This window comes from Wyeomyia smithii, chromosome 2 (assembly GCF_029784165.1).
Source record: "Wyeomyia smithii strain HCP4-BCI-WySm-NY-G18 chromosome 2, ASM2978416v1, whole genome shotgun sequence".
Classification (NCBI taxonomy): domain Eukaryota; kingdom Metazoa; phylum Arthropoda; class Insecta; order Diptera; family Culicidae; genus Wyeomyia; species Wyeomyia smithii.
Genome location: NC_073695.1, coordinates 125,152,718 through 125,168,060, shown reverse-complemented (window position 1 = coordinate 125,168,060; position 15,343 = coordinate 125,152,718). Strand labels below are relative to the sequence as shown.

The window sequence follows — 15,343 nt, the reverse complement described above, 5'->3', positions numbered from 1 at the left end:
TAATAATAGTAATAATAATAATAATAATAATAATAGTAATAATAATAATAATAATAATAATAATAATAATAATAATAATAATAATAATAATAATAATAATAATAATAATAATAATAATAATAATAATAATAATAATAATAATAATAATAATAATAATAAAAAGCATGTGGTATAACTATCTATACACATGTCAACGTCATACACACTCTGTAGCTGTAAAATTTTTCCATTCACACACTATTCATATTCCATACAAACAGTGGCGCGTTTTCAATTGATGTTCTTTACGACTCAAAGGGAATTTCTTTTAATTTATTTTTATTTGAGTATCACTTGGTTGCAAGTGTGAATCTCTTGAAAATCAATCCACAATCACTTTAACTTGTGAGGTCTCGTTACGAATGGGGTTGTTTAGCTATTCACGGATATCCGATTTTCATATATCATCTGAAAGAGTGTAATTTTCTGAGCAAAACGTGATTTTTTTAAACTTTATATCACTATCCTTCGATTTTGAAATGAAGAATAAAAACTCGCTCTAAATCGCTACAATGACAGTTGGTATATGAGCGAACTGTCATTGTAGCGATTTCGAGCAGGTTTCAAGCAGTTTTAAATCGTGATTTGAAAAGCGAAGGACAACGGTAGAACATTTTTTTAAATCACGTTTTACTTAGAAAATGCAGATCTTTCACATGATATAAAAAACTGATATAGCTAAACAACCCAATTGAGTCAAGTGCACAATCTCTTGAAAAAACATGACAATTTTTTACCGTGTAGGTTTCGAGCAGTTAGTGAGCAGTTGTCCAGTAGTTAGTATACTTAAAAAATTTGGCATCTTTGCCGACGAGAACAAGTTTCTGTCTGTTTCTGACATCAACAAAGTAAGTTTGTAAAATGGCCTTCACGCAAAATAGTTGTAAATGTGAATTGATTTTTGGAATGTTTTTCGTTTTGATTTTGTTTTAAAAGACTGTATTTGATATCCGTTAAAACCTTATTTATGAAAGGCAATAAATATTTTGGCAACAGCAAAACTGCAAAAAGTAACGATGTCAACCCGATCCCAACTAACTAAAGATTTAAACGGTGAGTTTTTAAGTTACATTTTTAACTTTCTTATTTGGATAAAAGCCAGGTTCTATATTAATTTATTTTTATGGTGAATGTACATCGAAAGCTAAAAACTGTTATTCGACTATTAAAGACTATAATGTTATCAAGTTAAAATATATTTATCACAGAAAGTTCTATTTTTGTCATCTTTCCCATATTAAATCATCATCATCTTTCCTATATTAGAAGAACTTAGCATTATCTTAAAATAGCATTAACATTAAAATAGCATTAACTGCATGAAAAAACATCTATTTCTACAATAATTTAAGGATTATTGTAAAATTGGAAGCATCACCTAAAACTCATGTGCATATGTTCTTTTATTTGGTGCAAAGGTACGTTTCTTTGGCACCTTCATTTCGTTCTCTGTAGACAACTAAGATTGAATAAAATTTCGCCATTAGTAAGATGTTTCAAGATAAGCTTATAACACAAACCACGGAAGACTGAAAACTCGCTGAAAAAAAAATCAACAGATCCCAAATATGCAAAATGTTCTAAATAGTTTCCTTAAAAAAATCAACATATCTATTATTTTTTTCTATTTAGAAAAAATTATAGCATCTCTGAGTCTCACCCGAATTTTTCGGATCTGGAAGGTGATCTTTGAGTGAACGCGGCTTTTCTTCGGGACTGAAAGGTGATTTCCGAGTCTCTGGGAAAACCGCAATTTCTCCGAGAGCGAAACTATTTTCAAGTCGCTCTAGAAACCGCATAAGTCATAAACTTTGACAATTTGTTCTTAAATAAGAAACTCAGAGTTTTAGCGTAGTATTTTAGAATTTTCGGTATTAATTTTTAAAATTTCGCCAAAGGATGTTTCAGGGCTGTCGAGTTTACGGCGAATCTCTATCGTTTACTAAATTCCAATCAAGAATTGGTTGGCATTGTCGCAAAATTGCCGATGTCGACCGGCTGTTAAGAATTGATAAGATAAATAAATTAATTAAAAAACAGGGTAGAATCATTTTGTGAAAATACATGTTTTGTTTCTGTAGAGCAAAGAAATTTGGAAGCTTAATTACTTAATTTTCTTGCATCTTTGGCAACAAGCAAGCCAATGCAAGACTAAAATATATTAATTATTCAGTAACAAGACAGCAGATCAAAGTTCATTTTCTTTGACACAATTATACCACTATGCATTTTTTGACACCATTTTACCGCTAGCAGGAAAAAACAAACAATCGACGCTACCCTGTGAAAAATTTGCCCAGCAGCACAAAACGGAAGGTCATCTGTGATTCGAAAACTGCTTAGTGCTCAGTGTATTTTGCAGCGCTCCCTTGTGGTGGAAAGAACGCATTTTACACAGAAAATGAACAGAATTAATACTTCTTTTATTGAAATCTGTCAAATATCCTGGTATAAATCTGCCATGCGAAAACATTACCAGGGCCGGCGTCACATTATTTTCCCGAGTGGGTAGTAGTGAATAGGGAAGGTTCATGGGTGACAAAGGCGTAGCCGTGCAGGGGGGGGAGGGAGGTTGAACTTCTGATACCTGAACAAAATTTCACGAAAAGTTGACAGTGCATCAACAATAGGGTGCCAATGGAATGTTTAAGAGAAATTAGATTTTCGAGTTTCGTTCAGTAGTCATGTCTCCCATTAAATGGAAAGCAATTATATAGGCTCATTGCAAAAGTAATTTCACGCCCTTGCGAGTGACTTTCCGAGGGTTTACCGAAACATTCGCCATGGTGGACATGCGTGTTGGCATGTTTTTGAGGTCTTTCTTCGTTCTATTTATTAATTCCTCCTTAATTTTCGCGTCAAGATTGTTGAGGTAGGTCTCACGCTTCTGGTTTGTCCAGAAACTCTGGAGGGGATGCAGCTGGGGAACGTTGGGTGGGTTGGCCGACCTGAGTACCGTATCGATTTTTAGCCGCTCCATCTTTTCCAACGATTGCTTCGAGTAGTGGGCCGACACCAGATCCGGCCAGAGTACCGCGTCTTCGCCCTTACGGTATTTCTTGATAAACGATGCAACTTCCGGCAGGCACTTCGTACCAGTGCTGATAAAAGTCATTTTCCCCAGCATAATTATTCGAAAATTACAGCCAATCATTTTCAATTTTCACTTCCAATGATCGTAGCACTCCTTCAGATACACTAGATTTTCGTCCTAGTAGCGTGCTGTTATACTCAGATGAAATAGATCGCGCGCATCGTTCACGGTTACGGAATAAAATTTGACGACAAATCCAACCAAATGATCTTCACTTCAAAGCGAAAAAGAAAAACAAACAGTCCACTCAACCAAAATAAACCTCACCGAAACACTTTTTCACTGACACTGACCGATGCCTTGACAATCTTTGTTAACTGATAAACTGATTTTGTTGTCTCGCTTTTCGCCAAAGGATGTTTCAAGGCTGTCGAGTTTACGGCGAATCTCTATCGTTTACTAAATTCCAATCAAGAATTGGTTGGCATTGTCGCAAAATCGCCGATGTCGACCGGCTGTTAAGAATTGATAAGATAAATTAATTAATTAAAAAACAGGGTAGAATCATTTTGTGAAAATACATGTTTTGTTTCTGTAGAGCAAAGAAATTTGGAAGCTTAATTACTTAATTTTCGTACCAGTGCTGATAAAAGTCATTTTCCCCAGCATAATTATTCGAAAATTACAGCCAATCATTTTCAATTTTCACTTCCAATGATCGTAGCACTCCTTCAGATACACTAGATTTTCGTCCTAGTAGCGTGCTGTTATACTCAGATGAAATAGATCGCGCGCATCGTTCACGGTTACGGAATAAAATTTGACGACAAATCCAACCAAATGATCTTCACTTCAAAGCGAAAAAGAAAAACAAACAGTCCACTCAACCAAAATGAACCTCACCGAAACACTTTTTCACTGACACTGACCGATGCCTTGACAATCTTTGTTAACTGATAAACTGATTTTGTTGTCTCGCTTTCATCGCATGAAATATAATGAGGTGTTTTGACAGTTCACTTCCATGCAAAAAGCGGGAAAGGAGAACTCTGAAAGGATTGTAAAAAAAATAACGTTTATGGATGCTTTTTTCACTTTCACTCAAGAGTGTCAACAAATATCAACCCTGCTTCGTACTATAAAGCTGAACCTTCTTTGAGAACTTGGTGTGTGAAATGAATTTCACCTCAGAGGTCACTTCCCTTGTGGGTAAAGTAAAATATGGAGTGCCCTGCCGGTCGTTGTCATCCAGGGTGAGACAGGTCTCGGCGTGGACCACCATCATCACGTCGCTATTCGCCCGAAAAATCGACTCGACCATCGAGCAACTTCCGCTTTCTGATGTCCATGTTCGCCAGGTACTTTTCTACTGTTTGGCCGGTTGAACTGACCTTTCGATCAAGCGTACGCAGCGATGTAGTCACTTCCCCCTCGGTTTTCCTCTTCAGCATTCTTTGGAGCTTTTTGTCGCTCAGGGTCATCGGCCGTCCGGAACCGGTCTTTATTTCGATGCTCTGATTGTAGTCCAGCAGTGCCAAGATGTTGTAGATACCGGAACAAGCGTAACCGGCGTCCCTTTTCCGTGCGATGTCTGTTTTCGACACTACGGGGTAACGTTCTTTGATCGCGCACACTTCTGAACGGAATAGCTTCACTGTTTTCGCCATTATGGTTAGAGTTTGAGTCAATTTTTTTCTGCTGACTCATGGGTGACTATGATTGATGCTGCATGGGTAGTTTCGTCAGGTAGTGTAAAGGTAAACTCATGAAAAATCGGCCTTTTTTGAGCGTTTCAATGCTAACGTTAGGGCTCAACAATTTTGTCTTCTCGAAAAAAGTTTCCATCCAAAATTTGAGCTTAATCGAACTTCTGAGAGGGTTTTACTTACAGTCGTGAAAGTCTTACATTTTTGACCAACCTAAAAATGCACAAGGTTCAAGTTTCAGAAATCAATTTTTTATAGCAAATCTCTTAGAAACGCATGCAATGTCGAGAACTGATGTTGTTCCATAAAAATTTGTTTTAAAAACAAAAATTAAATTTTAAGGACATGGAAACTTTTGCGTTGGAAGACTCGAGCTACACCAGAACACACAAGAGACACTCCCAGCTCGAACATTTCTTTCATCGATCAAAAAATTGTAACTTTGACCACTTTGAGGCTCTACTTCCCAAAGTCCGATTGAGCTCAAATTTGACATAGCAAATTTTTACGAGAAAACAAAACTTTAGAACTCTATCGTAAATAAAATTCAGAACTCTATCGTAATTAAAACAATTAAAAAATAATCTTTTTCTCTGAGTAACGTTACAACTGTACATAAGTCTGTAGATTTATAACCTCTCGCTTAACGATATCCATAAAAAAACCTGTCGCTCGCAACAGTACTTTTTTTGGTTTTGTCCGATAGTTCCGTGTGGGTTAGTACCCACATGGATATTTTCCGAGTGGGTACTACTACCTATACTACCCACATGAAACGCCGACCCTGAACACTACAGGTGCACTCTTTTAATGCAGTTATGTGTTTATTCTATATTATTACTTGTCAATTCGCTCAAGCTTCCCAGCAATAATGGTTATCTCAAATATTTGAGCCATTGCCATTTTTCAAAAATGAGTTTTTTTACATGAACGAGCAGAATCATTTCAAATCGCCTGGAAATACGCGAAAATTTAATCGACCATTTTTGATTTGAATGAAACTTTGCACACGTATTTGGCTTAGCAAGCTGAGCATTTTTCACAGATGCAGAGATTTTTTACACCCATGAGTTACATTCTAAAAGGGCGTATGCCTTTTGGTATAGGTTTTATTCGAAGCATTGTAGCCCAGAAACCGTTGATTGTATAGAAAAACTGTCTGAGAATGAGTTGTAGGGAATTAAAAATGCACCATAAAAAAATATACACTGCACAAAAAATTTTTTTTTTTACCAAAAAAAATAAACATTAAATTTCAATTAAAGAAAAAAGAGTTGAATTTTTTCTTATTTTTTTTTAAAGACACTTGACGTTAATACGCAACTTTAAAAAAAAGTCCAGGATGGAGAAATGAAAAATAATTTTTTATGGTAGATTAATTTTTTTATGAAAATTCTAATTTAAACATTTTTCAAAATGTTTGTATTCTGATGATTTTAAAAGATGCATAAAGTCATTTTAAATCAAAAAGCTCTTGGTAGTTAACATTCTAAGGCATTGGTTTTCGAGTTATTTTAAATTTAAGCTCGAAAAATTATAATTATTTGGGAAAATACACGTTTTTCTTAATTTGTCCATGGTTCTCCAGCAAAAACCATACGTTCATTCTTTGACAACAAAACGATTGGGCGAACGGTTCTCAAGAAAAGAGTTAAATGTTTTAAGTGATATAAATATATATATATAAGAATCAAATACTTATTTTCGAGTTTCATTATCTTAAGAACATATTTTTTCATGACATAGATACTTTACAGAACTAGTTTCACCTTATATTTCATATACATCATAAGTAAATGATTCGTCATCTTTTGAAAACAGCTTCGTTTATATCTTATTTTCTGAAATCGAAACAAAAGAGTAATACTTTTGTGTGGCAGCTATTATTATAGATTTTTTGAAAATATTGCTCCATTCTGTTACTCCTTGTTCATATTCTTCATATTATACCCAACTAAATGACATTTTTGATGAATTTTTGTTACTTTTCTGATTAGACCAATCATACAATTCTTTTGCGCTTGTAATGGGATGTTCATGTTCTTTAGCTAAACTTGCATTTCCTGCCATTCGTTTTAATATGCCACCAATTGCATCGCATGGGCCTTTAACATGAGAAGTCGCAAAAAAATGCCACTCTGCATCGACGTTATATTTTGTTTTGAACTTGCAAAGTTTTTTCTATTTTTATATTGTGAGGCAGCTCCATCAGACATTAATATCGCTTTTTTCAACTCTATTGTTGTTTTCAAAAAACTCATTAATTTGGCAATGAACACCTAAACTGCAACAGTATCATGATGGAGTACTTCCGATATTATGATGAAGCTGGTATTCTTAAGAGTTCCAGATTCTGAATAGTAAACAACGAAGGGATGAATGGTGGCTTGACTATCATTCAAATAACTAAACGAATCACAAATTGATAAAGACGTATTAAAATGAGCTTGACTGTTCAATGTTTTTAATTTTGCAATAACGTTTTCGTTTAATTTGCGTAAGCTTGATGAGCACCGATGACCAGGAAAGGGTTTACAGCATTTGGGCTTGGTGTATTCCATTTTCACTTTATTCATCTTCACAAAATGCAAACTGTTACTAACACATCTGGAGTAGTGCAATCGTATTTATATACGAAAACAGATATTATAAGTAACCCAGTAGTTATTGGTTGCGTACTTTGAAAACAGTTAGTATTAGTAAACAAGTAGGTAGTGTTGCACGACAAACATATTTTTGCCTTTCTCCTAGAAAGGTATAGCAATCACTTGCAAAACCGAAAGTATAAATGTGCTCCAAAGGGCGGAATGGCATATATCACTCGACTCAGCTCGACGAGCTGAGCATTTTCTGTATGTGTGTGTATGTATGTGTGTGTGTTTGTGTGTGTGTTTGTGTGTGTGTGTGTGTGTGTGTGTGTGTGTGTATGTGCAGATTTTTATTCTCACTCACTTTTCTCAGAGATGGCTGGACCGATTTTCAAATGAAGGGTCTTGTTGCGCCATAAAACCCTATTGAATTTTATTGTAATCGGATTTTTAGTTTAGAGGTTATGTTTAAAAATGTGAAAATCATGAAACATCAATATCTCAGAAACTACACAACCGATTTGAACAAAATTAGTCTCAAAAGAACGGGCTACCCAGAAAACCCTTAAGTTTTGAATTTCATAAAGATTGACCTTGTGGTTCAAAAGTTATCAAAAGAAACGTGTTCTGAAGACTGTTTAATCTCACTCATGTTTCTCAGAGATGGCTGTACCGATTTTCATAAAATCAGTGTCAAATAGAAGTTCTAATTGCCCCATAAGACCCTATTGATTTGTTTTGTAGTCGGACTATTACTTTGCCTGTTATGTTTAAAAATGTGAAATCCAGCTATGCAAAGGAACATATTTCGAAGACTACTTGGACTCACTCACTTTTCTCAGAGATGGCCGACCCGATTTCCACAAAATTAGTGTCAAATGAATGGTCTAGCTGCCTCAGAAGACCCTATTGAATTTTACTGTAATCGAACGGTAACTTTATTTGCCGACTTGTGAAAATCACGAAACTTCATTATCTCAGAAACTACACAACCGATTTGATTATTATTATCAGATGAGCGGGCTAGTTAAGGGTTAACTGATGAATTATGATTGAACACGTGGTTTCAAAGTTTGGCTGCCCTACACGTTCCCATTTTATTTGATTATAATCGAACTTAAGCAACCGTTATGTATTAAATTGTTAATAAAACAACGAAAGTCTATTATCTCGAAGATTACATGTCTTATTTGAACATAACTAGTGTCATACGAACGAGTCATCTCTCAAACTTACAAATAACAAACTTCATAACAATTTGATATGTGGCTCAAAAGTTATGGAAAGAAGAGAAATTCAAAGACTATTTAAAACTATACCTGCTTTGATCGATATATGTGGCCTCAACATAATTTAAATGTGGTGTCGTACTATTTGAACGTTCCAAGTTCATTGATTCCTTGCGGTTTGTTCGAAGTCTGCAAATGCACGACGAATCGGCCATAGGATATGATCAAAGTCAAATAACAAATCGTTTGAAATGATTGGTTTTATCGAAATGACAACATCCTCGTCTTTTGGCTTCTGTACATCGCCTTTATTCTGAATATATTCATATTGGGTGGTATTCGGTCATTATCAGCAGACTTTCTGGCATTAATCTGACATCAGAAATACCCATATTGGGAGGTATTTTTGGTTGTTTTCCAGGGTCAATGTTTGGTTTCTATGCATCATCACGTTTACGGAAATATCCATATTGAGTATTATTCGGTCATTTCCGACTGTTGCCTATAAGTTGCCACTTAGCAATTCAAAATGGTGCCAGAGGTCAGTTGTTAGCTCCTTGCATCAGTCTGGTTCCAGAGATACTCATATTGGATAGTATTTGTTTATATTAGGCTGTTTTTCACAAACCGGTAGTCGCCATCTTGGATTTCAAAATGGTATTTAGGATACTGGTTAAAGAAAAACTCATATTGGGTGATATTTGGTCACTTTGGACCGTTTTTCAGAAGCCGAAAGTCGTCATTTTGGACTTTAAAATTGCCTGTGAAATCAATTTCTGTCATCTGGGCGTAATTCTGGTTCCGAAAACATTCATATTGAATGGTATTTGGTCATTTCCGGCTGTTTGCCAGACACCGGAAGTCACCATCTTAAAATTCAAGATTGTGTCTGTGATCAATTTTTAGCTTCTGTGCATCTTTCTGGTTCCAGAAATACTAATATTTAATGGGAATCGTCTATTTCAGGCTGTTTTCCAGAAACCGGAAGTTGCCATCTTACAATTCAAAATGTTGTCTGAAGTCGATTTGTGGCTCCAGTGCATCATTCCGGTTCCGGAAATACCCATATTGGGTGGTATTTGGTCATTTGCCGCTGTTTTTCCGACACCGGAAGTCGCCATTTGGATTTCATAATGGCATTTGGAGACAATTTCTGGATTTTGAACGGCATACTGGTTAAAGAAAAACTCATATTGGGTGGTTTTTGGTCATTTTCTGCTGTTTTCAGAAACCGGAAGTTGCCATCTTACAATCCAAAATGTTGTCTGAAGTCGATTATGGAACATATTTGTTACCACTAAAAACATTCACCCGCCAATATGGTTCCATTTAGTTGATTAGTTCGCGAGATGTGCAAAAATTTGTGAAGAAACATGTATTTTCAGAAGAGGGAGGGGCGTCAAACCATTATGGACATATTTGTTACCTCTAAAAACATTCACATACCAAATTTGGTTGTATTTTCTTCATTGGTTATTGAGCTGTGCGAAATTTGTGTTTTATTTTCATGGGATCCCTCCCTTATAGAATTTCCCTTATAGGATTTCAAACCATTATGTACATATTTGTTACCACTAAAAACATTTACCTGTCAAATTTTGTTCCATTTGGTTGATTAGTTCTCGAGATGTGCACAAATTTGTGTTTCATCCAACTATTATGGACATATTAGTTACCCCTTAAAACATCCACATGCCAAATTCGGTTTCATTTGCTTGGTTTGTTCTTGAGTTGTGCAGAAATTTATGTTTCATTTGTATGGGACCCCTCCCTTCCAGAAGAGGGAGGGGCTCAAACTATCATAGGAACCTTTATCGGCACCAAAAACCCCTACATACAAATTTTCACGTCGATCGGTTCGGTAGTTTTCGGGCCTATATGGATCAGACAGACAGACAGACTTGACTGCATTTTTATATGTAAAGATTACAACATCAATATTTTAGAACCTAAAGAGTGAATATACATTTATTGGATTGAAGCGTTCATGTAAATCTATTTTTACAAATAAAAAATTGAATGAGAAAGGCTGGGTCTGACCGCTAGGTGGATTAATTTAGGTTTTTTATAAAACATTCGGCAAGGGGGAACGTGTAGGTAGGCTAAGTTTTAGCGCTTGAGTTATTTATCCAATCTTTTTGTTGTCAGAGACTGAATTGTATATTTTTGATCAAGCATTCCAATGAACGTAGGGTTTTTGCTGGAAAACCATGGACAAATTAAGAAAAACCTGTATATTCCGAAATATAATTAATTTATCGAGCTTAAATTTAAAATAACTCGAAAACCAATGCGTTTAGAATGTTTACTACCAAGAGCTTTTTGATTCAAAATGACTCTCTGCATCTTTTAAAATCATCAGAATACAAATATTTTGAAAAATGTTTGAATTAGAATTTTTATAAAAAAATTAATCTACCATAAAAAAATTATTTTTCATTTCTCCATCCTGGAGTTTTTTTTAAAGTTGCGTATTAACGTCAAGTTTCTTTAAAAAAAATAAGAAAAAAATTCAACTCTTTTATTTAAATTGAAATTTAATGTTCATTTTTAATTTTTTTTGGTCAAAAAAAATTTTTGTTTGTACAGTGTATATTTTTTATGGTGCATTTTTATTTCCCTACAACTCATTCTCAGACAGTTTTTCTATACAACCAACGGTTTCTGGGCTACAATGCTTCGAATAAAACCTATGCCAAAAGGCATACGCCCTTTTAGAATGTAACTCATGGGTGTAAAAAATCGCTCCATCTGTGGAAAATGCTCAGTTTGCTGAGTCAAATACGTGTGCAAAGTTTCATTCAAATCAAAAATGGTCGATATTCGACCATCGGTGATTTGGCGCGATCTTGCTCAAACCGCATCTACTCAAGAAGCTGAAGTTAGGAGACTAGAAAAATTTCGAAAAATCGAACTTTTAAGCTGATTTATACCATGTAGAAATTTCGTCCGAAACAGAATGGCCATTCTTATTTGGAACAGAGTGGTCTATGTACATAAATCGAGGTAATACCATCATGTAACATGTTACATGTGATATGTAACTCGTCACTTGCCCTGTAACATGTTACACGTAATGTAACACGAAAAATGTAACATGTCAAATATCATGTGATATGTAACATGTTGTGTTACATGTAATGTTACACATCATGACATGCCATGTACATCATATTACATGTGACATTAGCCATTTTACACGAGTTAACGTCCTTTTTATTCATGTCTATGTACATAAACCACTCTGTTCCGAAACGATACGAGGATTCCAGTGAAATATATATGAAGTCAGAGTGGTCTATGTACATTGGTATGGTAAATTCACTTATTTCGCCAAAAAAATGGTAATTTTATGTATTCACATGTTAAACCACTCCATAACCTTTATATTAGAACATTTTGTTTGAAAGAATCCGTTAAACTGAATTTTATTCAGAGATTTTTTCGAAAATCGCTTCTCCTGACAAATTTGCTCGACGGCACATAGACCACTTTGTTCCGCAACGGCACATAGACCACTTTGTTCCGCAATCGATCTGGAGATTTGCAAATTTTTACTACTGAAGGGTATGGGGATAAAAGGAATATCTAAATTGCGTCCGTCACGAAAAGTGATTAGGATTCGAATGGTTATAGAATCTGCGATCTCGAACCATCCCAGCTGGTCTCGAGGTACGATGCCAGCCTACCAAGCCAGTTGTCGTAGGTTCGAGTCTCGGCTCGGAAGAGGCTGTTAGTGTTAGTAGGATTGTAGCGCTAGCCCCGAAATTGCCCTGTACACTTAAACAGTTGGCTGCGAAGTCTGTGTATAACGGAAGGTCGAGTTCCGATTTGGAATGTAGTAGCAAGGCTTTGCTTCGCTTTAGAATCTGTGTTCTACATAGTATAACTGCAAATTACACCTCACCAGAGAGATTGCATTTCCTATTTGCTAAATCGTTTGTACTACCATTTAAGAAAAGATATTGGTTACATCCACATAATGTGAAAGATCATTCTAAGACTTATTTCAATTTAATATAAACGTGTTCTAACTTAGTTTCGCTTCGACGCATGTTGATTTTGTGAAATATAACTCTGTGAAGACCTACTTTTTCGAGTGCATTTTGCGAAATAAGACCAGTGAAACAAGAGGTGTGAAACGACCCGGTGACAAGCTATTTCATTCGCACTCCTGCTCAACATGTCGGCAACAAGCAACAGGCTTTGGCAAAATATGTAACTGTGTTATTTGGGCCGAAGAGCGAATGTCTTGCATTCACACTTGGGTTGTTTAGCTGTATCAGTTTTTATATCATCTTTAAGAGCTGCATTTTCTAAGCAAATCATGGTTTTTAAAATTTTCTATCGTTATCCTTTTTCCAATTTAAAACAGTTTGAAATCTGCTCGAAATCGATACAATCACAGTTCGCCCATGTACCAACTATCATGCTATTCATGCGATTTAGTGCGATTTTTATTCTTCATTAAAAAATTGAAGGACAATGATGTAAAATCATGTTTGCTCAGAAAATTACACTCCTTCAGCTGATATATAAAAACCAGAAATATGTGAATAGCTAAACAACCCAATTAAGACATGCTGTTAGAATTACGGCAGTTACTCAGAACTACTCACATTTTTTTTACTTTTGTTCTGTTTTAGTCTTTGTCTTGCCACACGGTTTAAACAATAAACAGATATTTCCATGTTTTCAACGCAGATTTTTTTTGAATGGATTTTTACGAGCGCTTTTCACGCGAAGTCTCGAACTCAGGTGGATTCTCGCATTTAAGAGTTTTTTTGCGTTCTTTCACGCGGAAAATATCGTTCGCAAAACTAATATGGTACACATTATCCGCAAAAGCAAAATTAATATGGTACACATTATCCGTTCGTACAACCACATTAACCATTGCTCCAGAAGCTTATTAAAGTTTACCCAATCTCATCTTGCTTATTTTTATTCCATCGGACGCATGTCGCATCAATGAGTCCAAAACCTATATACCTTCAGAGTTTGGATCTCGGGTAATCGATAAAACATGTGATATAATGTAATAACAGGATGAAACCTGTTTACAAATTTCATGGTCGACTGATTCAATATTATAAAGTATTTAGACATTCGTCTAACAAAATTTATCTGTACAACATCTTCTTACAACACAAAGTAGTACTTCCTTCAAACAAAAAAACACTTCCTATTTGATTTTTGACAACGATAAAGTTTCAAATTATTTTCTTATAAATAACTGTCGCTAACACATGATAAAGTCGTGAGAAAAAGACCTTCGCAATAATTGCATCGTTAACAGTTTCGAACATCCGGTTTTAAATAGCATTGATTGTGGTTCGTGTTCAAAACCAAGCTTTTGTTGATACTTTCATTTACTTTCACTACGCTATTATATATATTTTTTCGAATATAAAAAATTGCACAAATGTGAAACTTTGCTGTTTTCGCACCACGTTTTTGCATTGTAAATAAAAGTTCGAATTGAACTGGTTAAACTGTTGAAACAACCGTTAATTTAGAACATCGAATAAATTATGCCACTTTATCCCACTGTCGCAGTGGCATTAACATACACGACAAATATATATTGCTGAGAGCAAAGAAAATTCTGTTGTGATTTTTCAGTCCTCTTAGTGTACACTTTCTGTTTGATCATATACCTGAAGTTGACCTTCCGTTCTGTGCCAGCAGCTACGACTCGAACTTGGCTTATTAGGCCGCCATCGTACCTCGAGACCAGCTGAAAATGGCGTCAAGGCATCAACCATAAATTGCGAAACAATAACGAAAGGTCATTCGAAGAATTTTATACCCAATATTGTAGCTTGATGGAAAATCTTTTGGAGAAAAATATTAGGAACAATTCCAACATAACAGCGTACTTTTCCGGTTTCGATCTGAATCAGGGGTATCCGAGGTCCCGGATTCCATTTCCATAACTGGTTCTAATTACCCATTGCAATTGCATTTTGTTCAAAACGCGATATCAATTTCTGTATCTTGATTTCAATATTTGTATTTGCAGACAGGGATGGAAAAAATCACTTCAATCATAATATCGTTCCTGATTTTATATAGCCTGGAAATCGTTTGGAAGTTTTCATTTATCAATAATGATAAGCTTGCTTGGTTACAGCTATGAACAAAAATCCATAGTGATAATTTCAATCGAATCAATAGCGAAAATTTTCACTTCTCGATAGTGAAAAAAAATCAGCAATTTTTTTCGTCTCAATTATTGTATACTCAATGATGAAATAATCTTTATTAATGAGAAGATTTTCAACAAATAAACGAAGGATAGGTCTTGCTTGTTTATTTCAATGCTCTCATAGAAAGCAATGTTATTTTTACAATATGAAATTCTCGATTTTATACAAAAACTCACACAAGTTTGGCTGAAATCTACGTTTGAAGTAACGGTCATAATCAAGCAACTGTGCATGATGAAATTTGAGATAACTGCCAAAATATATTACTTGGATATAATAATTACAGCATACACAATAAATTAAACTTTCAGTAGTATTTACGAATTTTGGAAAAAAAATAAAAACAACGGGTTTTCACTTCCTATTCCGCTATCATGAAAAGGGTACCACATAGCACGGTTTCTCGATCACTTTCTACTATTAGCTGTTTCCTTTGTCTTTTTCGTTGAGGCTCAGAGCATTCTGGTGCTGCTAGCCCTAATTTTGACATCACGTCAGGATGCTTGGAGGCGAGGTGGCGCTTGAAATTCCCCGG

The 15,343-nt window shown here is 35.2% G+C and overlaps 1 protein-coding gene across 1 annotated transcript in view; it reads left to right on the top strand.

Moving 5' to 3' along the window:
- The first annotated feature begins 855 nt into the window (after positions 1 to 855).
- The window catches only part of LOC129725622 (F-actin-uncapping protein LRRC16A), a 56,336-nt gene continuing 41,848 nt past the window's right edge, over positions 856 to 15,343 (top strand). Inside the window, exon 1 of the mRNA XM_055681665.1 lies at positions 856 to 1,092. Coding sequence (XP_055537640.1) covers positions 1,056 to 1,092 — 37 coding nt within the window. The 5' untranslated portion in view covers positions 856 to 1,055. The remainder of the gene's footprint in view (positions 1,093 to 15,343) is intronic.